The 23,435-nt window shown below is 44.7% G+C and overlaps 1 protein-coding gene across 4 annotated transcripts in view; it reads right to left on the bottom strand.

The window, feature by feature from the left end:
* The window catches only part of EBF2 (EBF transcription factor 2), a 151,963-nt gene that overhangs the window by 115,279 nt on the left and 13,249 nt on the right, over positions 1–23,435 (bottom strand). For 2 of the 4 annotated variants that reach the window (XM_066983569.1, XM_066983568.1), the window contains 6 exons: positions 19,231–19,663; positions 16,859–17,015; positions 15,786–15,849; positions 15,434–15,489; positions 14,987–15,060; positions 8,468–8,536 (listed from right to left, as the gene is read on the bottom strand). In XM_066983569.1, coding sequence (XP_066839670.1) covers positions 8,468–8,536; positions 14,987–15,060; positions 15,434–15,489; positions 15,786–15,849; positions 16,859–17,015; positions 19,231–19,361 — 551 coding nt within the window. In that variant the 5' untranslated portion in view covers positions 19,362–19,663. Of the gene's footprint in view, positions 1–8,467; positions 8,537–14,986; positions 15,061–15,433; positions 15,490–15,785; positions 15,850–16,858; positions 17,016–19,230; positions 19,987–22,217; positions 22,569–23,435 lie in introns of those variants that run through there. The other 2 variants (XM_066983570.1, XM_013197161.3) reach the window with 2 other exon arrangements.

Consider the following 23,435-nt stretch of genomic DNA (forward strand, 5'->3'; position numbering starts at 1 on the left):
CCATTCCCCTCTGCTACTACCAAAGCCCTTGATTCTAACGGTTCCTCACACTATCTCATCTGTCCTTCGGAGACCTCTCGTTATCCGCGGGCCATGCGGCCATTTAAGCTCCTCACTTTCTGTTTATGAGAACTCAGCACTTACATGGAGCAAACTTCTCCTAACTTTAGTGCAAACCTTCCGTTTAAAAGTGGGCAAGGATTTTTCCACAAACTGTTTTAACTCTCCCCAATTTTTTGCATTGTTCAGTCAAGATTAACGCAGCCAGCACCACGATGTTCGTTATCTCAGCTAAAGCACAATTAGTCTAAGCAAGGCTGGAACTCCTCCATGCTTACTGTCTAGAGTACACCAAAACATCACAGAAGCTCATCTGATTTGTCCAGAGAGGCTAAAATCCTTCTGGTCTTGTCTTCATTTGGACTTACTTTCTTAAGGCTTCCAAAAAGTAGCAATAATCGGATTTTATTTTTATTTTTAGTTACATAATTATTCATCTAGGTTCAGGCTCAACCTGTTCACCTTGCAGTTCTGAAAGCAGAACACGTCCCAGCTATTCCAGTTATGGACTTGGTAGGACCAAAGCAATCCCACCCACTATATTTCCCTTCACAACCCCACTTTCACTCAAACACACCCAAAAAACGGCAAGCACCCTGTTCGCAGGGCTCAGGACAAAATGGCTGCAGTCACACAATGACAGCACACAGCTAGGGGCACACGCACAGAAAGCTAGTGGAAAAGAGGTTCCAGTTCTGTAAACCTCCTAATAAATCTGTGCTTGAAATCAGCGGTGATTTAAACTAATCTAATTTATTTTTGGCTTCATTTCAGAAATGGTAACCTTCAGCCCAGGTGGCAGCAACCGACAGCCTGAGGTAGAGTAACTCTGTAAAGCGATCCAAAACAATCTCCAACTTAACAGCAACGGTTTCCACACCCCCAAAGCATTTCCACCCATCATTTTTCAGCACATGTATCCGTATCAGTGAAAGCTGGAGAAGCACACACATCCTTGGTTTACTGGTAAACAGAAATTATGTGGACACAGAAAAATACACAGAGTAAGCGATGGAGGGAAGAGAGCAGAGCCCAGGACATCCACAGCTCAAACTAGTTCCTTACCCCCAAGTCCATTCTTCATTTTTATATCATGCTCCAAGAGATATTTATGCTTCTTTTGACGCACTGGCCTCCTGGAAAATCTGTTGTCTGTCTACATTACAAATGATAATAATAATAATAATAATAATAATAATAATAATAATAATACACAAGCCAGCCGCTAGTTTGCTGGCCATTTACAAACCTAAATGCCTGTATGCAACAAAAATTTCAAAATGCTTTTGACAGCAAACTAGTAAGGAAATTTTCTGGTTGCTTAAAAGAGGAAAAAAAAAAAAAAAGGAAAGAGAAGCAAATTATGCAGTAAGAGAACCACTTGTCAAATGGCTAGTATAGTGCACTTTAAGTTACTGACTCCCCACAAACATCCAGTCTACTAAAAAATTCATAAAGAGACAGATGGCACAACAGCAGCTCTTTGCAGGAGAGCAGGGTTTAGCAGTGAACAAAGGACTTTGACTCCTTAGGACAAGAGAAGAGATCATTGTGGGGTTTGGAGGCTTGGAAGGGGGGATTGGCGCATGTGGGGAGCTAAGAAGGGCTGCGTCTATCTGGGGCTCCTGGTTTCACTCCACAGCAGCAGATTTGAGACATTTATTCTACCCCAGCAGGCATACAAGGAGGAAGAAGAGAGTGGAACAAGAACAATCCAACTCTGCCGTGTATTTGAAATTCTCCTTGCAGTACAAACCTGGGAGAAAAGAAAAGAAAAAAGAAAAGAGTGGAAGGAAAAAAAGAAAAGAAAAAAAAAAAAGCCTTTCTGGAAAGCATTTCACACAGCTAGGGATTTGACATTTGCTAACACTTTGCATTAAGGGGGAAACTGAGGCACGGAGTTATGTGACTTGCTTAAGGTGACAGGACTGCTCGGTGTCAGTGGGAATTTGATCTCTCCGTTCATGCAGTTCAGCCTCAAAGCACTGGAAAATATCCTTGCACTACCCTACAGATTTCAGGGTCAGCCTGAAGGGGAGAGGTAAGGGACAAAGTCCTTTTCAGATTACTGACACGAAGGGGAAAAAAAAGAGAAACACCAGAAGTCTGTACTTATTTCAAGCCAGACCTTTCAAAAAGATGGGAGTGAAAATGAAAGCTAACCTACTGGGGGAGCGACACAGCGCAGGAAGACATAGAGCCCGGTGCTATTAATGTGGACGTCTCACACAGAGCACTTTAACGCACAGCATGGACACCACTGTGGCATGGTCAGAATGTTTACATGCCTGGCAATGGCTGCCTTCCCGAAAGAGAGTTTTAGTGCTTGTGAAATGTGCCAGACAGACAGCCTGGGAGAGCTCAGTCCTCTGTTTATCTGTGCAGCAGGTAGAGCGCGAGTGTCAGCAGGGAGGGAAACCTCCACCCGTGCCGCCCCATCTCCGCGCTGAAGGGCCAGGCCCCACGCTACGAGAACGTAACCCAGCCTCTTTGGCTTCTTTATAGGGATGCTAACAAGCATGCCAGCTGTGCTTATGGTTTGGGGGATTCTTTAAAAATAATTTGAAAAGGCTAAATATTTACAGCGTGCGTCAGCGGACCAACCCTGTCGCTCACCATCTCCTGAAATCCCCGTGCCAAGAGCCCCGCTGGGGCAGGCCCACGCCGCTGAGCCAGCTGCAGGCCTGGCCCCAGTCCCCCAGCCCCCGGCTGCAGGGCGCTGTGCTGCGCGCCCCCCAGCTCGCTCCCATCCCATCCCACCCCAACACCAACCCTTGCAATAAATAAATAAAAGGCGGGAACAAACCTCATCGGGTTCTTTACAGGGCAGTTAGGAGGAGTTTGGGTTAACAGCAGCAGGAACCGAACCTAGAAGCTCGATTTTAAAAGCGTAACTGTGAGCTAAACAACCTCGCTCCGCCAGCTTGAAGGTGGTGGAAAACTCCAGAGCCTCCACACGGTAAAACCATGAAGACACCCAGCTACACGTGGCACACAGCTCACACTCACATTTCACGGTGCTATTCCAAGTGATTTCACCTATAGACCCAGAAGAGGCTGTCCCATCCCAGTTACATTCCATCGTTTTAAGTGAATTAAGATTTTTTTTTAATTAAGTAGAAATTTCTCTTGACAATTTATCTTTTATTAGAAGTAAGAAAAAGTAATAATAAGCAAATAAACTGTTCAACCAAAAAAGCCACCCAGTTCTCTTCAGTACCCTGGAGGCTTCCATTCAATTGCAGCTTCAGAAAACTAGAAAAAGCACTGAGTTAAAAGTGCACAAAAGAGCATGCTCTGTAGAACTTAAATCTTAAAGAAACAAAAGCACTAAAAAAATATCATTCACACTTGATGGGTGGGCAATTTATATCCAAAATTGTACAACTCACCTAAAGTGACAATCTACAGTAAAATGATGGATTAAATTCATTTGTAGCCATCTCTGGCCTCCTAATCGTAAGACCAAGTTTCCTTTTACTTGCATAACTGAGGGGGAATAATTCTAATATAGGTGTGACAAAATGCAGTTTTCATTTGGAAAGTATCCTCTGCAAAAGAATTACCCTTCTATACTTCTCTCCGAAAGCCACTCCACCCCATCCACTTCATGTCACTGTCTACAACCTCAGCAAAGGAAAGACGTTAGCAGGCAAAGATCAAAGCAGTTTCCATGAACTACAAGATACGTCGAGAAGAACCACTTCAGCCACAAAGAAAAAAAAAAACTATTTACACATTTTTCAAAACTGTCAAAACTATGACTACCGCAGGTTCTAATTTCAGAAACTAAGCAGGAGGACAGCAGAAACAGAAGTTAAGATCCCTGGGAATCCACCAGTGTCAGGATCCCCCAGGGGAACACACTAGAACCACTTTAGATCTGGTGAATTTTGATCTTCTAAGTAAATTAAAGCTTGCCCTCACATTTTGAGAAGTTACCATGGCTAAAAAACTTGAAGCCTGTATTTTAACTCTGGACATCGGTCATGAATCTCCTGGGTACCTTCAGGTGCTCCTTCCAGTCCTACATTCCGAGGGGGTTGTGCCTGCCGCCGCTGCAGATGTTAGCAGGCAGCACCACCGGAGGGTTTGAGCTCTGTCAGCACAGAGGTCGTGTCCTGAAGTCAGGTTCCAATCCCAGTTTCATTGGAATTCTGGATCAGAAGAAGGCTGCAGGATCACGAATACTCTAATGTACCCTACAAATACTTGCCGGGGGAGAGGGTGCGTGGTGAATTTCAGTGAAGAAGCTGCATTTCACACAGAAAAGCACTAGTTTCCAAGAGTGAAGAAAAAAATAACTACAAGCTCCTTAGTATCTAAATCTAGTCCCCAGAGCAAAGGTCACAGCAGAAATGCTTTATTCAGTATAAAAACTCTTGGAATTCGTTCAAGGAGTAGAAAAAAAAAAACAACAACAATATGGCTGACATTTTTTTCAACCAAACTATTTCTTCTTTTTTAAACAGGGATGCAAGTTTCTATGCTTTGGCAAACAAAAATGAATTGTGCCTCCCTACAGCAGTAAAGAGGTAAACCAGCACAATAATCTAAGCATTAGTCTGTGACAGCGTACAAAGTGAGGAAAAGGGAAGAGAAACAAAGGGGGAAATGATAGAGTTCATTTACAGCAATTTAGGGTATAGTCCCTGAACTTAGCTAAAGTTCATGGGTACTTACTTCAGTTCAACATGAAGTGGGAGGTTATAACCTGCACTGATCTGAATGCCTTAGCAGCCTAGGGAGGGCTGTACTACAGACTTACAGCAGGGTCAGAAGCTCACAGTCACGCTGCTGATAGGCACAGCAGATGCAGCCACTTAGTGCAGCTGGTCTAGGCAAAAAAGGAAATCATAAAGTTGCAGTAACAGACATCACTGTGTACCTCTACCCAGTAACAGCAGCCCTGCTCATTCCTTCACCACGCTCATAGGTACCCAGGTAGTTAATTTAACTTGTGCCCGCTCACAGTAGGGGCACACCTTGGATAATTACGCAGAACTTGCTTCACCTTGGACTCGAAACCCCTCTCCACCTTGCAGCTCCTTTGCTGTTGAGGGAACCTGCTTGCCCCACGACTTTCACAGTCGAGCAGCTCAGAGGTTAGCACCAATCAATAATCCGGTGTCCTCCTGAATTCGTTGTATTTGAGTAGGCCGCTGCCTCTGCAGGAGTTGCAAATCAAACTCAGAACTTACCTAGACCTAAGCTGTACATAGCTCATCCTAACCCTGGGTTCCACCTCTGCTCCCACACCTTAGGAGTCACCTAACACAGTTCTGAAGATTTGGGTCTTTTCTATGTTGTACAATCAAGCCACGTTTTAACCACGAAGGTCCCTCGCACCGCCAGAATTACAATGCAGATGGCACCTCCTGCATGCCAGTCACAATTTCCTCACACACATTTGCAGCAGGAGCAATGCATATTAATTAACCTAGGCTCAAAGGGAGAACCTAGCACCTGCAGACAGCCAAGTTCATATCTGGCCTCCATTTTCCTTCTACTCTTGTCCCATTTCACTTCGCACACGCTGTTTAGACATGGCTCTGCATAACACAAATGTATTTTCCCAATCCCTTTTCCTTTTGTTTTACTTCCCTCCCTCCTGCTAGAGCATGATAATCTAACAGCTGTATTGCTATATGACAAATTTTATATTTACTTATTTTAAACAACAAAAAACCTTTGTTCCAATTACTCTATTTTAAAGAAAATTTGTAGTTCATTTTAAACTAAGAAAAAAACAGTACGAAGCCAGCACTGAACCAAAAAGAAAGCATTTAGATTTAGAAGTTGCAAAACATGCATAAATCTTACCATATTTGTTGGCCTGCACGACAGCAGAGGGTTGCAAGCTGCGTTTTAGAAATGGCATTCCACCTGCTATTGAGTTCTTAAGCATAAATGTTTTCTTCCTAAGAAGCTATATATAGTCCCCCTAAATAAATAAGAACACTGCTACCCGGATTCCCAAGCATGTCCAGAGCTCTCATGACACCTCAGCAGACTTTTCTGCTCATGTGAAAGGCAGAAAAGTCAGTTGTGTTGAATATACCTCAGGAGAGGGGACTGTTTAGACAAACACCCATGCAGTTGTACTTACTGCTGTGGAAATGTCTGAGGATGACAGACCAGACAATAAATTCCTCTGCACAGCCGTGTGCAGCATGACTTTATTACGTTTGCATTTCAGATGTTGATCAAGACATAGCGCACAAGATTATCTCTAACTCCCCAAAATATGCTTAACCAGGTAAAATGCTGGAGTAACAGGAAATAGAGAAAAGCAAGTCATTTGCTTGAGGCATCACTACGGACCAGAGGCAGAACAAGGCAGATTTAGCTTCAAGTTCTCTCTTCACCACGCTGCCCACTAAACCATGCCACCACCAGCCAGCAGTGCAGATTTGCAGTAATTTCTTTCCTTGGTGGCCTAAATCCACTTTGGTGACATTGCTTCTTAAACAAGTTAAAACAGCTTTATCAGGGAGCACTCCTCAGTTCTCTCACCTACCTTATTATTACCCCTATTGGACTCTAGAGTTCACCTGCAATTTCAAGGAACACAAACAAAGAGAGGCGGAAGAACCGACAGCAGAAAACCGACAGCAAGGTGACCCCAGAAGATACTTCTGTGCGAGTGGCAGGATGCCTACAGCAGTTAGCAGGGGAGTTACAAATCTGAGTTTTAGGCTCAGAGCAAATTCGGAAAGCTTAGGACTCACTGAGCACCAAGGTGATGTGTCGTGCATATTTTGCACTCGGTTGTTTAAAAAACAACAACAAACCACAAAAGCCAACTGCAACAAAAAGCCACCCACCCTGCTCTTTCTTTTCTTGTTTCTCTTTTCTTGTTTCACTTCTATTGCATTTTACATCAACAGATCTCAAATCCCTCCAGAAAGCATCAGATTTTTTTGCATGGGAATGGACAGCTTGCTCAAGGTGACAAATTCAGGTAGTGAGAGGACCCCTTTGTGAGGAACGGTCTTAACTCCTAGGCCAGCCCATTGCCTTACGCCATGCTGCTTCTCCAGCAGCAAGACAAGCTTCACCAAATTCAGACTTTAGATTGGAAGGTTCCCAAATGCAGATTCATACCAAACATTAACACAGCCAAAACTGAATAAGCAATTTCACAGAAAAGGTCAAGATGGCATTATCTAGGACCTCTGCTTCTAGTCAGGAAACCACCCACCACCACCACCACCACCGCGCAGTCATGCAAACAGTCCAGTTTGCTGGAATTGCCAACTTTGTCCCCATCCACAACTGGAAGTACAAAAATAAAAGGGAAATCAGGGGGGTAAGGGAGTGGGAGGAAGAACTTCATCACAGCACAAACAATTTTGATTAACTCCCTGATGAAAAAATGAAGGATATAATTGTAGCTCTTTATTCAAACCAGCTTGACCATTCTGAATGCCAAGACAAATTCACAAGAAATATTATGACAAATAACACTTATTAGAATGTAGATAGAAGATGCCAAACACATACAGACATAAAACTGAATCTGCAATCAATTCACCTCAGCATCAGCTTTCCACTGGCCCCTTATAACAGCTGCTTCAGAGAAAAACTCTTTAAAACAATTAATATAGAGAAAAATCTGTCTGGGGAAAAAAGGCTTCTTCCTGACTTTTCCCTGTTTACTATTCCCTTCTTGGAGATCTTGGTTATGGACTTTCTGAAAGAGCTCTGTCTATTCTTATTTTTCCTTTCTGAATCTTGCTAAGTTCCAGATCTCAAACAAGGCTTGGAGTCAGTGAATTCCACAGGCTAGTTTCCTAAGCCTCCACAAATACTGACAATTCTGAATGTACCAATTCATGTAACAAAATGCCGTTCGCCTTCATTTATGGTTTTTACCTAGAAACTGGCAAGCGGAACCTAGGGCTGGATCTGGAACTAAGTAATACATGAAACTGTTGTCTTGCATAAAATTGCTCACAATCCCCAGACCATCAGTTTTAATCCCTGCTAATACGTTGCACGTCTGCCTTTACCCCTTCCTTCCTCTCTGCACTTCTTAGGGAATATTGCTATTTTGTTAAAAAATGCTATTGAAGCTGCCAGGTTGCTCAAAGCTTTATCCTCTCCATGATCTGTTTGGATCACATGCCTGGTGAGCAGAAAACATTCCAGATACATACATTTGGTCACAATGAAAATAACACACATAGAACATAATTGAAAAAACTAAAATAAACACTTCTGTCAAGGCAAGCCCAGATGGGGTAAAGGTAACCGGCTTTTAGGCTGGCATTTTTCTAAGGAGTCAGGAAGCACAGACACCTCCGAACAGCAGATGCCGACAGAACCAAGACCTTCAGCTGCCTCCCATGACACACAACAGTTTGGTGGTTGCTTTGTGGAGAAAGGAAGATTCATCTCCTACCTGTCAATGATCACGGGGTCAGACGGAGTCTCATTTCTGTTGCCACAACTTTTCTTTTCACAGCACCGACTAGAGAGAGGAAGAAAAGCAAGATGGAAGTATTATTGTGACAGTTGATAGCAAAACAACCAGCTGAAAGTCTTCTCTGTGAAGCTTTAGGGCTCAATATATGCCCAGAAGAGTGACTGAGAGAATTCTGGCTAGGATTTTTGGAAAGGAGAAGGAGTAAGAGAACTGGGTGCCCAAATCCTGGTTGATTTCAGCCAGAGCTTGGCAGTTGGCTCCCCTTAGTCTGTTTTGAAGTTCACAGCCAAAGTGAACAGCAGTATAGTCACACTTTAGACTAAGGCACTACATATAAAAGACTTATAAATGATTAACAGATGTCATAACAACATTACAGACACGAGTATCATGTGCTATGTACGGTTATAGTCCACCAAAAGGTGTTAAAACTGACTATAAGCAACTTACTGATTTGTTATTATTTTAATAACTGATTTGGCATTTATTGAATTCTTAGTAACCCCCTAAATTTCATATGCTTACAAAAAAAAAAAAAGCTTCAGCAGTACAGTAGCACCAATGTGGGGAAAAAAAAAAAGAAGAAAAAAACAGAAACTGAACATAAAATTAGAGCATATTAAGAATCTGATGAGATTTTTCAGGTTGGCATTTTGTCTGCAAATCCCTTTGCAATTGTTTCAGTCATGATAAGCCCTTGAGATTAATCTTGTATTTATGCACATTTTATACTGTGTGGCTACCTGCATGACTGCATAAAAATTATAATAACTCCCTCTGATAAGCTTTCAACATAAAATAAATATATTTATCTGGCTTGGCAAGAAAATGCAAGATAATGCCGCCGCCCTTTGGAGATTGCAGTAAGGTACAAATTGCAGGATGATATCCATATTATGGCTGTGTCTGTGTCTTCATGCTTATACAAAGACAACCGTGTGTACATATAGACATGTGTGCAGATTCAGAATATATTTTTTTTTACATATATATGTACACACATACACACAGAGAGAAGAATATAACCCACACAAACTATTTGGGCTTCTTCGCTCCCAGTGAATTTAACTGTGCTTAAGGAAAGAACAGAATCACTGCATATACCTTACCTATTTTAAAAAATAATAATTAATTAAAAAATAAAATGAGAGCCAGCTCATTGTTTGATTTCCACTGATGTACTCATTGACATGAGTGGTGCTCCCTGCACTTACTACAAGTACCACAAGTTCAATAGATATTAAAAACAGTCCGTGCTCTGAATTACTTCATTTTAAAAATCCGGCTGAGAGCAGCACAGAAGTCTGTTAGAAGTTTTCAGCTGTCTTGCTGATCAAATAGTTTGTTCTGACTAAACTAACACGGGGAGGGGAAGGATGTAGGCAGCCAGAAGTTAAGAGCATCGCTGTGGAACTTTACGTAGACTGTACCAGAACTCCTATATGCCTCAAAAGGCACCAGACCAAATTCTAGGCTGCATAAAAGCCTTTCCAAATTACATTGTTCACATTCTGCTGAGGTTGTTCAAATTTACACCTATGGAATAAAAAAAATATTTTTTTTTTTACACAGCGATATAATAGGTGCTGAATACTTTTACAAAACTCCCAGGCAAGTCTGAATCCCACTGTTTTCTACCTGAGAGCAATTTCAAGCAGCGGAGTTAAGAAAAGATGCCTGAATTCACTGAAAGCAGTATAAAATATAAAAGAGCACTTTTTTTTTTCTTCCTGAATATTCAACAATAAATACTTAAAATAGGCATATAGACAAAAAAAGAAGAAAAAAAAAACACTTTGGGTATGAAAAGATTTCAAATACATACATTTTCTCCATGAGTTACAGTGTGCCAGGAACTTCCCATTTAAAAGCTGAAATTGCCCAGCAAGATGAGATACAACTACCAGATCTATTTGAATAGCAGCTCTAACTGTTTCAACATTTCTACATTCCTTTTGCCTCAAACCTGCACTTATTCATCGATGCTAGTCCTTTTAAAATAAAAGGATACACTAAATATTTAAAAATCCCTGGGGCAGACCCTCTAGCTGCTGTAAATTGTCATAGCTCCATCGACTTCAGTGAAGCTATGGTAATTCACACTAGCTAAGAATATCCCAAATCCTCCTACTCCCAACTTTGTTTTAAGTGCATCTTTTATGTGTTTCACTGCCTAATGATTGTTTATACAGAACTGCATATTTTTTTGTAATAAAAGCCAAGATATATCCTAAAGAAGAAAAAAGGAAAACAAAACAGAAAGCCATCGCTGGAAAGAATATAAATTCGGCATATACTTTTGACATGTCCAATATTACAAAGCATTGGAAATAACTCTGGGAACAAATGCCTTGTGGTTTCGGTGCCGCTGTAATAAAACAACAAAAGCAACTCCATTTTTAAAAGTTTTTTTTTTTTTTTTTGCCTTTTCCTCTCTTTGTGGTAATACTAAATGAGATATCCCTTAGTCATGTAACTTAAGCATATGGTCATAAAAAAAATATTTCTGATAGCACTATACCAGAGTAAAGTCCGAGCAGAATAAAGTAGCAGCACCTCCACCACATCTCCTCAGCTCATACAGGCTTCCTCGAGGTGGCCATGTCCTGGCACAGTAAGTGCTTAGAATGAGTTATGTGAAATGGGAGTGCAATGAGGCTGGGCTCTGAAATAAATGCGTCACTTTATTTTATAGTTTGTACTATTATCACAGTTAAGAACTTTACATTTAGTAAACTTCCCTGCTAAATCTGATTTTTCCAAATATTTTGCAAATACCTACATTCTTATCACTCAGCACAGTTGGGTAATGGACTTTTGTTAGAGACCTCGATTATTACCCTTGGACAGTACGTACTTTTCAAGCCCCAACATACATGAAATCTCTTGATTACGCAAAACAGTCACTGGTTTCCAGTAAACGACTAGTTCACAGGAAAATCAGCGCTTTCTAAAGACTGAGGCAGTTTCAGCCCAGAGTTTTAGCAAAAGTACCTCTCAAATCTTTAAATCCCTATTTCCAAGTGTTTCATCGCCGTATCCAAGTCCACATTTCCACTGGGTTTGTTTTACAAGTGCTGTCTAACAGAATTGACTTGTTCCAATATAACTCAAAGGCAAAAATCCCAAACCCTGGTGGGGTCCAGGGCCAAGCCTACAATATTATCTTAGAGCAAATTACTAGCACAACTTCACTCATACTTAAGCTTCTGCTTCTATGCCGTATTAGGAACACGCCTTCAGAGGTGCTCCTTTGCTAAAAACAGGAATATCAAGGCCAAAGACATATTGTCTACACATATTGCTACTAGACTGACATGTACCACTTTGCTCTTTAACTAGATCTACATGGGAAAAATGGTGGTTTACATTACGAACAGTCTTGAAAGCAAAACTAAAAACAAACACCAAATCCAAAAAGCTATCACAGACACCAGACCTACAAACCGAACACCCCAGAAGGCTCGTGGCAAAGCAAACTTGCCCCCTTTCCCCCCTCACACTTGCCTAAAATGGTTTTAAAATTCAGCCCTCAACTTCCCTCCCTTCACTCCCCCCCCCCCAAAAAAAAAAAAAAAATCTGTCTCTAATTTCAAACTCAAATAAGCTCACAGCATGGTGGCCTTTGTTTTGTTTTCTTCTCCCCAACTCCTCCCTGCAATTGCATAACAAAAGTGTCTAAATTCACACCATCTGGCCGATAAAGACACAGGCCCCAGTGGCCGCCTGGCCCAGCTGATTAGAGCTCCTGTCTAGTCTGAGCCTTGTGGCGAAAGTCACAGCTGTGGGGCTTGCTTGCACTCAATACAACTCTGTTATTAGCCAGCTGTAGGCCCTGAGACTACTTCTGTTCAAATTATAATACCTTTTAACCCTCTGAGCATTGAGGGCATAGAGGGTTGCTGGCAGCAGCATAACAACTAGTTTCCTCTTAGTTGATAATTGGAAGAAAAAGAAGAAGGGGAAAAAAAAAAAGTTATTCCAGGAGAGGAGACTGTTTACCTTGATTTCCAACCACTGCAGGGAAGGCTGCGTGTTTGAGAGAGATCCACCTAATAGGAACTGTTCCCATTAGGCTGTAATAACCCAAATGAAAAATTTCAGATCTGCAAATAAATAAATAAAACCTCTCATGGAAAGCACTAATTACGGAGAGTTGAGAGTTTAACTTTCAATTGGTATGACAGATTGTTGTAGCCGTATCAATATTTAGACAACTTTCCTGCTAAGCATGCATCTGTCACTGTCTGAGTGGAAGATGCGGAGTTTTGGATGCGCTTGTCTCTCTATACGGCAAGAATATCTGCGTGTGTGACTATATACAGAAAAAAATATAAAAAAAAAAAAAAAGAAGGAGCCTACCTTCAACTAGCAAAGATTGGAAGAAGGGGAGCAGAAAGACAGCCAGACCCTGCTTTTTAAAAACAGGAGGCATCAATTTGGACAGCAGAGCGGGTACAGTGCATTAAATTTTTATATACTGTTACTAATGCAAACTAAACTAGGGGCTTTAAAAATTGATGCTGCCACTTAAGCAGCACACAATGAGGAACATTTGATTATTGTACTTAAAAGAAATAAAATAAAATGTCAAGTTTAACTAGAACTGGATCTGTTCCCTGGGCATTATTCAAAGTGATAGGTATAATGCCTCTTCAGGATACACAGCATCCTGTTCAGAGATACTTTAGGAAAACAAGACATTTAAAATCAAATGTCTTGATTAGGCTGCAGAGCGCTTTTGATTTGGTTCACTAATCTGTGTTTTACATGGAAAGGACACCCCTGAGCTGTAATTCTTCCTTGGCTAATCTATCAAGCAGGAAAGTTCAGCACAATCTGAATAATGGTTTACATTTGTAGAACGCCGCCTTAAATCAAGCACGGAATATGCTTACAGGCACCAGTGGAGGCCAGGTATGTAAGAGATGAACAGAGTGTTTGATACTTTGAAAGCAGAGGGAAGAAACAGGGAAGAAAAACAAGCCAATTTTATTTTAAAGCACTACGTTTGCTGCACTATTTTAACTTCTAGAATAGAGCCTCTCTCTGTACAGAAAAGCAGAGACAAAGTTCGCTGACTTATTTTATTCTCACAAGCAAGAACCCAATCGCGTAGCAATTCAAAGATTTTTCTGCTTCACATTCAGCTAATTATAGAAGAGACTTTCACTAGCAGGAAAAGCACATATATTTAAATCTGTACGTAACCTCCAGGTGTGCCAAAAAGTGACACACAACCCTTTGATCTTTGCTACCGCATCTATAGGTCCTCGTAAAGCGCGCGTCGCGTGCAGCCCATCCACAACACGAGCTGTGTTTGCGCATACATATGTGATAATTGCTCAAAAGTAACAATGCTCAGCGTCTTAATTAAGGAGAGCAAAGCATAACAGATAAACACTATGCGTTTACTTGATTCTTATTACATTTAACAATTACATCAATTATTCTGTTCCTTTTAAGTGCTGAAACTGAGACTTCCCCTTGACAAGCCTGCCCAAATAAGCTGCTCTTACTACTATAGTAACTTGGAAGCTGACTTAGAAGGGAACAAAAATAGTAGCAAATAGCAGCATTAAAAGAAGCAGCATTCAGTCCAACTACTTCACCACCCCCCACTAATACAATAAATCACAAAATGTGTTTAATAAAGGTCAAGATTGGTTTTGCCTTTCATCTTATGAAAGAACATTCTACGCACAATTTAGCACATTTTAATATAAGAACATTGACTGTTTGCATTGTTATATGTATTGAAAAAAAATTTAATTACACGAGAACAGGAAAAGTAATAAGTTACCATGGAAGCACGATGTACATACATAAGGTACATGTAACTTCAGATTTATACAAATGTTATTAAAAACATCCTCAACTCATTTTACCCTCTAATTTATAACTTTACATATTAAAAATAGTGTCTTTTTTAATTAAAAGATTGAAGTCCTATAAATATTGCTTACAAAGTATAGAAGGGAAGGATTTGGGCTTTGGTTTGAGAGTTTTCTTCCTTGCTTGGATTTTTTGGAAGGGGAGGAACTAAGCAAAATTAATTATGTTAATTTAATTAAGAAAAGTAAAATATTTCACCAAAGAAGATTACAAGGAGAATACCTTCTAGTTTTCAGGTAAAATGTCTAAGTCAAACTGTTCATGAAAGGTTCACAGGAATTTTGTAAGAAATAAGTACGTGCAAAGTATCAATTTAGACGGCACATGCAAAGGCCTAGCTTACAGAAGAAAAAGAATGCAGCTCAGGCTGCGGGCCTGAGCCTGCTAAATCTGTTGCACAAAAAACAAACAAACAAAAAAAGGAATCTGTATCGAATCCAAATCAAATCTTATCCACATATAGAAAAAAAGTCGGTTGACACGCAGTGTCTCTGACTCAAAAATCAAACTCGTCCTGCCTCCAACTTCATCAGAAAAGCCCTTCCAACATCCATGCAAGCAAGCCTAACAAATTGTATGCCGTTAGTAAAGTCACCTTACCTGCACATGACTTCATGAGTGAGCAAAACTCTGCACATTTCAGGATTCTTGTTCTGTCCTTCATAAGTTATGGGCTAAAAATGAAGAAAAGGGGTAAGTCAATAGCATCAGGGTTTTACTTGCTGGTGATAATATTCAAATTTCAGGTGAAGGCTTTTTACCTTTGTCATGATCAGCTAATAAATGCCTTTCTCAAAGCCTTTTTGAACAGGAAGGCAGCTTATACAGTAGTGTTGATAAAATGTGGACAAAACCCTACAATCGAGGGGGGCACAACTTCAGAGAATAATTTAATTATTCTCAAAAATAAGGCAAAAATAAGGACTGTAACACATGTGGAAAAGAGACAAAAATGAACCAGAGATGAAAAATCATGCGGGGCAAAGAGAAGAAAAGAGCGAGGATGAGGTGGAGCAGGGTAGCCCGGCATATATTAGCTGTGCTCACCTGCTTAGTGACTGAATCAATGAGTCTAACATACAGATCCTGTTCAGTCCTGACACCTAGAGCGAGAGAGAAACGCAGCCATTAATACTGTTACATGCGCCTTTCCTTACAGAACATACACATTTAGTTTCATCTAGTGCCTTATTAAAAATCCTCAGCAACACCAGCTACTTTTGTTTCCTCTACTGTGCTTCCCAAACCCATCGCCACGAGGTAATCTTCAGTGCCCATCCCTGTGATAAGGAGGCACCACAGAAGGGAACTGCAGTGCATTTTAGAAATCATCGTGACAGCGCCTACAAACCTTGCCTCAGTTCAGTGCCCACAGAAGATGACTGGAAAGGGGACTCACCGTTGCTATAAAGGAGTTGGAGTTTGTAATGTGTGCCGTTGTTTGTCTTTTCATTGCCTTGCTCCTGGAAAGAGAATTTAAAAAAATAAAAATAAAAAAATCTTCCAGAACTTATTTGGCACATTTAAAATGCAAAAACTGATAATCATGATGGAAGTGACAATGAAGTTCATTAAAATTCTGCGAGGTGAATTCACTGATTGGGATATATTAACCTTCCGAATGACCCAGGACAAACTACAAAATACTGCTGACATCTTTTCCTGGAGGAGTTCAAGAACTTCTTTTCCTCTCTTATTTGCTATTATGCTCTCAAGTTTTTCAAGGCAACAAGATGAACGTGCACATTGCAAGTCAGCTAATATAAAACAGATTGAGAGTAGAAATGCCTAGTGCTTCTTGTCTTTAATGTGTTCATTACTTTGCAACAGTGTTATCTGGAATCACTACTGATATTTACATCCTGAAGGTTATGTTACAGAGTGTTTTCTTGCAGGATATTTTTTTAATGTAATTTTCTAAAAGCATTATTTATGAGCATCCTTTACAATTAAAAAGTCTTTTTCTATGACTAAGAAAATAACTGTAAAAACAATAGTATGAAACAACATGAGGTGCTTAACACACGGATTTAAAATACAAAAAGAAATGCTTTTCAGGTCCTGCCACTGACTTTGGAGCCTTGAGAAATACATAGCCCACCAGATACTGTGACACATTACAGGTCAGATTCCACTCCTCTTAGGGAACTAATAAAACTTGGCAGATCTGATTGATTTTTAAAATAAAAAATAAAATCAATCATTCTTTGTCCCCCGTGATTTTTTTGTTCTATTTTTGGTGGATTTGTGAAATTCTCTTTGTATTCCTGATACAACCTTACAAGCCTTTTCAGCTAGAGCAGCACACAGAGGGCAGCAGCTTTTCCAAAGCACCTGAACCCTGGACCAAGAGCTGGTTTTATTTTGCTAAGGACCAGTACAACAGGTAATGTTAAAGGTGAGCAGCTCTGTGAGGGAGAAGAGACGAAATCTGGAGGGGAAAAGAGGGAAAAGAAAGACAACAAGCCTTACTTTATCGTTTTCTACAAAGTCCACAAAAGCTGTCCTCTCTATTTCCACAGGCTGCCCTTGTCTGTCGTAGAGAGCCAGAACAAAGTGGAAGAAATTGGATTTCCTCAAGTTGGAGGGTGGCTGCTTTTCAAAGTGAGCTCTGGACAAAGCTACTCCGCTGTGGAGGAAACACACGGGATAGGGTGTGGGGGGAGAGACAAAGACATTACAAATCCGTGCAGCAGCAGTACGAGCAAAACGACGGGCGGGCATGGCAGAAGGGATTCGGGAGAAGCCCGGAGCGGTCGGCCCGGTGCAGGTGCCGCTCCAGGTCCCCCCTGTCCCCTGCCACCGCCGGCTCCGAGCTTGGCGCTTCCCCCGGCGGCGGTGCCCAAATTTGCAGCCGCTCGTTCCTGCGCGGCCCCGGGCGGCGCAGCTGCACTCCGAGGGCAAAAAAACCCGCCGGGCTCGGAGCGTTAAACCCGAGAAGTTGGTGCTGAAGGCGGTGTTTTCCTTCCTCCTCGGCCGGCACCTTTCTGGGCACGGAGCGCTCCCGGCGCCTCGCACCCTGGGTTGCTTTTCTCGGAGAAGACAACCGACCTGAGCGCGTTTCCTCCGGACCGGCACCGGCACCAGCTGCGGTACAAGGCAGCCGGTTTCGGGCACAGCACCTGCTTGCCCCAGCAGCAAAGTTGGTCGCCGCGGGCTTTAGCGGCTGGCTATTTGACCCGGCGCCCGGGCGTGCGGTTTGTGATTTACCCGGCGAGAATTTGAGTTAGGGAGCCCCCGGCTCCGCTCAGCCCCGGCGATGGTTCCCACGCATCTCCCGGCTTGGGATGTTTGTGTGCCCGCCGTGTCCCGACCTGCAGCCCTGTTTGGTAGTGAAACGAGCCGAGCCTCCCTCTCCTAACGCTGATTTTTACCTCCTGCAGAGAAAATAGGTGCCCGTGGGCACCTCCGTAGCACGGAGCACACGAATTCAGTGTACCTGCAGGACAAGCTGGGAGGCAGAGTTGCTTTGGTGTCCCCACAACAGCTCTGCTGCACGGGCACAAGTATTCAAGGCTTTCGGAGCTTTCCCCGTGCTTTCCCTCGCCAGAGAGGCACGGGGTGAGCTCCCCGCATCTGCCACAACCGCACCTGGGGGGGCTGCCTCTCGCCCTGCAGCGAAGAGCTCGGATTTGGGGTTTCTTACTGACCCCTGAAATAAAAGCGGCGCTGCCCCCAGACAGCCCAGCGCGGCTGCACCTCCGCGGCTCCCCCGCAGCCCTTTCCTTTTACTTTCGGTTTTCCCGGGAATAAACGTCCCCGGTCCCCCCCACCCCTCCCCCGTATTTTTTAAACTATCTATCGGCATTCCTAAAACTCTGATAACTCCTCCCATGGTGCTTGGGAAACCTTGGATCAGGCCGTGGGTGGGGGCACCGAGGTACCTACCATTCCTACAGCGTCCCACCCGCCGGTGCGTGCCCTCACCTTGTCGCTATATTCACTAAAAAGCAGCTGGCTCCCCGGGCTCCTTCGGCTTTCCCCTTCCCGGCGCTATACCGGTATTTTTTTGGGGGTGGGAAATGTATCCAGAGAGTGAGGGGACAAGTAGATCTATGATACTTAAAGGAGTTTTTATCACCTCATCCAAAAAGGGAAGAGACTGGGACAGCGGTCCTGCACAGATTGAGCTGAGGATAGGAGTGGGGAAAAAAGTGTGGGGGAGAAGACACCAAAACACCACCCCACCCAAACAAGAAAAAAAAAAAAAAAAAAAAAGGCCCCAAACCCCACAGCGACCAACCCCAAGCCCCGGCGGCTCCCCCCGCGGTTCCAGGTCCGCTCCTGCCCCGGCAGCCGGCAGCAGCGGCCGCAGGGCCGCGGGGTGGGATCTGGCCGCTGCCCCCGGTAGCCCCGGAGCCGCCTGAATTGAGGAAACCAAGATGCACCGGGGGCGGGCGGGGGAGAAGAGCGGCACCGAAGTTGGTTTTAACTCGGTTCCCTCCTGTTCGGCTGTCTGCCCCCGAAAGTGGGAAGGGGTCGCCTACAGCGCTGCGTACAAGCGGCTCCCACCGAGAGCCCTCTGCGCTAAAAAAAAAAAAAAAAAAAAAAAAAAAAAAAAAAAAAAGAGGAAAACGATCGGAGCTCTGTCATCCGAGCCCGCGCTGGATTTTAGGGCTCCTGATGCTCTCCGGGTTTGGAGCGCCTGTCCCCAGCAATAGCCGTATTGTCTTGAGCCTCCAGTGAGTAGAAAAGACCGGGAAGGAGGAAGGGGGGTGTCAGAAAGGGAGAAAATAAATTTAATGTCAAATGAAAATAACAAGAGGGAGTAAGGAAAAGGTTTGCTTAAAAATAGAAAATAAAAAAGAAGCACGGAAGAAGAGGGGGAATGCAGTGACGGTTACCTTTGTGCTGCTACGTTTGCATCCACAACCCCAACGTTTCTGACCCAGGACCTGACGGAATCCATTTCAGAACCTAGAGATTTATCTTTCAGAATTGGTCCTCTTCCTAAAGTATCTTGAATCCCAAACATTTAAAAAGTCTATTCCAACTGGCAACAGTTTCCTTGGGGGGGGGATACGGGAGGAGAAGAAAAACACGCAGCCTCTGCAAGTGACACACACAAATCCCAGGGAAGTGGAGAACTTCAGCGTTAAAACCAACTTCTTCTGCTTTTAGGTGCTACGTGTGTTTTAATGCCTTCAGTGAGGGGGAAAAAGTTTGTCCTCTCGCCGAGCAAAAGTTACGCTGATTCACTCTTGCCTGGGATCATCATCATTCAAACGCGGGCGAGGAAACTGCATCCAGCAACCGCTCGCGGGTAACGAGGATCACCTGTTTCTCGAAAGACAGGGGGAGAAGGATTGATTGCTGCCCAATCCGGGGGGGAAACACAAAAAAAAAAAGGGAAGAAGGGCTGGGGATGACTCGGGGAAGGCAGGGGAGCGGGGAGGGAGCCGGAGCGTTGCGGCGGGCAGCCCGCGCCGGGGAGGAGCCGCAGCCTCCCGGCCCCGACACCATCAATGGGGCACGGCGGGCAGGGGGCGGGGCCGGGTACCATAAAAGGGCATCTCATTTGCATGGCCCGCCCCGATTGGAGGGCTCAGGGCGCGGCTCCCCCGCTCTGCTCCGGCCCCGGTGCCCGGCCGGGAGCGGGTCCAGGAGCGCGATCGGGAGTGGGGCCGGGACCGGGACCGGGACCCGGAGCGGAACCGGGTCCGGTAGCGGATCCCGGGCACCTCAGCTCGGCCCCCGGCTTGCAGCCTCTCAGCCCCACGCGGTCCAGCCGCGGTAACCGGGCGGCTCCGCGAAGCCGTTAATAAATATATAGAATAAATTAATTAATAAAGCAGCCGCGCGGGCGCCGGGGCGCCGGGTTTGAAACGGATCGAAGCGACGAACGGGGCTGCCCGGGGAGGCTCTGCCCGCGGGGTGCCACCCTGAGCGCCATGTCGCGACACGGGCAGGGCAGCCCCCGTTCCTCCAGCCGGCCTTAAAACTTCTCGTAAGGTCCTGCCGAGGGAAAGATGGCCCGGGAAAGGAAAGCGGAGTTCCCCCAGCCCAGCCGGCGGTGAGGCAGGACGCTACCTGTGGTTTTAGTTGGGTTTTTTCTTAAAACCACTTTGTCTCGCTGATATTTCCCCCCCCCCCGGCCCTTTTGTAGCGGGATCCGTGTATAGATCCGCCTCTGAAATCCATCTAACAGCAACGCGAAAACAGATTTCAAGACAATGAATGCAAATCTGTGCTCAGCGACCATCTGCCAGATGAGGGAATCAGATGTTCGGTAGTTAAAGGGACAGCGCCAGGATTTCCTTCGCTCATTATCCGCAGCTCCTCTTTAACCCCCTTTATTTTTTAACGGGATGAGATTAATTCGGAAATCGATCTCGTATTTCTAACTCCTTCCACCCGCGCACACTCAGATTTCAGAAGGCACCTTTCTGCTAAATGCCGGGTTATTCCCAGTAAGTTTGACACGGTTCTCCTGAAACAAAAATCACAAATTCAAACCTTCCCCGAAGACTTTCATAAAACGTATCCTTAATTCAGGCGCGATCGAGGGCAAAGCCGGCACTCCGGATCGCTCTGCCTACAGAAGCGACAGACTTTTAGGTGATCCAGATCTCACCCGATCCCTGCTCAAGGACGTTTCCCACCCCAGCCCCCTCCCCAAATTGATCAACGCGCACCCGGTGAATTTGTCACGTTGGCCAGGGGCAAGGTGGGCGTTATAAAGCAAAGCACGGGCAGCTCAGCGCTGCTCCGAGTGGAGGCCAACACCGGGATGTTCACAGCCCTGCGATGCGATTTCTCCGGTCAGAAAACAGGGTGACACATCCAAAAAAAAAAAAAAAAATGTAATAGAATAAGAACGTGCAATGTAAACGGACGCGTTACAGCGAATTTGGTTTTACTTTCGTAATAGGCACGGGTACCTTTCCCCCGGTAAGAGCCCCTCTGTGGACTAGGATTATTTGGGGCAGTGGCACCCTGCGGAATTCCCCAAGCGGGGCTGCTGGGTTCCCATGGGGAAAGTGCTCCCCCGACCTCCAGCCGCTCGGCTGCGGATCCGGATCCAGCCCAAGAGCCCCCCCAGCCCCAGCCCCGGGGCCGGGCCAGCTTTAGGAACAATGGGGACTCGTGTGCCGCGGGGAGCCGGGCTTTTAGGGCTTCACGGCGGGTCAGAGGGCAGCGGCGCAGGTCAGAGGAGCTGCTCTCTCCTCACCCCAAACAGCTGCCACCAGAATTTGGCACTTCGGGGACAAATGAAGGGAGCCGAGGGCAGCGCCGGGCCGGGGGGAGGCATCGCTCCGCCGGGAAGTCGCTCCCCTTTGGGGTGCGTCTGCAAGAGGCAGCACTTCTTAAACACTGCTGGAACGCCAAACACCGCGTCCAGAGCCCCCGTTTCAAGCACTTGGGTTACGGAGAGTCGCGAAGAGCCCCTCTCGGCCCGGCTCTCCTGACGGCGATTCCCCGAGAGAAGCGAGCAGCGGCGTCGCTGCCCCCGCGCTGCCTTGGGGTCCGCGCTGAGGGCTACGGGAGCCGCTTCCAGCGGGCGGTGCCAGGTGAATGCCGCCGGGGAACGGCGGCGGGACGAGCCTGGCAAAACCAAACCAAAACCCAAAGAAAACACGCACACACGAAACCCTGCGAGCCCTGCCGAGGACAGCTCGGGCAGGAGAAGGCAGCCCCGAGCAGCCGATCCTCTTCTCGTACAGCTCCGAGAAGCGCCCGGCACGGCCGGGAGCGTGCCCCAGGCTCCTGGGCCCCGCAGCAGGGGGAAACCTAGGCTGGAGAGATTATCAGGTGGTTTCAAAGCATTACCCTAAAAACGCGCTTGTTTCCTCTCACGTTTAAGGCGAAAAAGGGAATGAAAAAGGCTAACCTGCGCCTGGAGAAGACCCTGGAAAGGCAGCGTTTCGTTCGCGTTCCTACTCACTCGGGAGAATCCTGCATCCTTCAGGTGTCTCAAGGGAACAAACTGCAGGTGAAAGTTATCCTTTTCCCTCTGACACTGATAACTCTTTCCGTCTTTATCCAATAATCTCACTGAAAGTTTCCCTTCACAACTGCACCAGAAAATAAACGTTCCTGTTACAAACAGCTTAAAATTAAGTCCTGCACAAGGCAGGCTGTTTGCATGCAAGCACACACCACAGGTTTGGAAATACAACGGTATTTGTCAAACAAAGAGCTCCCCGAAAAGAACTTTCAGGAGCCCAAGAGCAGAGCAAACAAACCATTCGCTTGCAGAGGATGCCCTGTGCCAAAGACGTGGCTCCCGGAAACGAGAGCAGGTTGTGATCTGAGCTCCTGGTACGTGGTCAAAGCACTTACAGATCTGGTTTAGAAGTCCACTCCGATTCAGGAACGTACTCCTGATTTACAAGACCCCCATTTAACTGAAACAGGAGAATATGCAATGCTTCTTAAAACGTTTAATACAAGAAGTTTAAAGCAGTTCAGGTGCATGCAACCAAACCATGTAAGCAAATCGAGCTCTGAACTGAATGGTGCATGCAAAACAAGGACTTAAACAACGAGGTGCTTTTGGTTGGATTGGGTACATAAAACTGGGCTTACAATAAACCTAAAGGTTCTCTCAGAAGCAAACTCACGATTTGATTGCTGGAAGAAGTTTAATCCCCAAGTATAAAATTGCTTTCCCCTTCCTCCCCCCCAAGTGCATTTGGAAATATCTAGAAACATGATTTTACAGCTATAAAATCCTGAGCTGTACCTGGGCTCTCCCTCTTTCTCCCCCTTCCCTCTTGCATCGTAAAGGTGCCATTTACTGGAGTCAACTCTCCCGACTGATCAGCGCTTATAGTGTGCAAGTTTCAGAGATTCCACTGATCACATTTAGCAGCGTTGAACAAAGGAATGCTTTCAAACTTACAAATGCATAAGTAAACATTTAATAACTTCTTCTCCACCTTATCTTTCCCAAAAGAGAAAATATTGCATCCATCATATCCTCTTCCGAGTTTCCCATTCACTCCGATAAGTAGGTGCTTTTTGCAGTAGAACAGAAAAACACATCTGCTAGGTTTTATATCCACGTTTTTTGTTTTGTTTTAAAGATACTTTTACTGCCTTTTGC

Source organism: Anser cygnoides, chromosome 26, assembly GCF_040182565.1.
Source record: "Anser cygnoides isolate HZ-2024a breed goose chromosome 26, Taihu_goose_T2T_genome, whole genome shotgun sequence".
NCBI classification, from domain to species: Eukaryota; Metazoa; Chordata; class Aves; order Anseriformes; family Anatidae; genus Anser; species Anser cygnoides.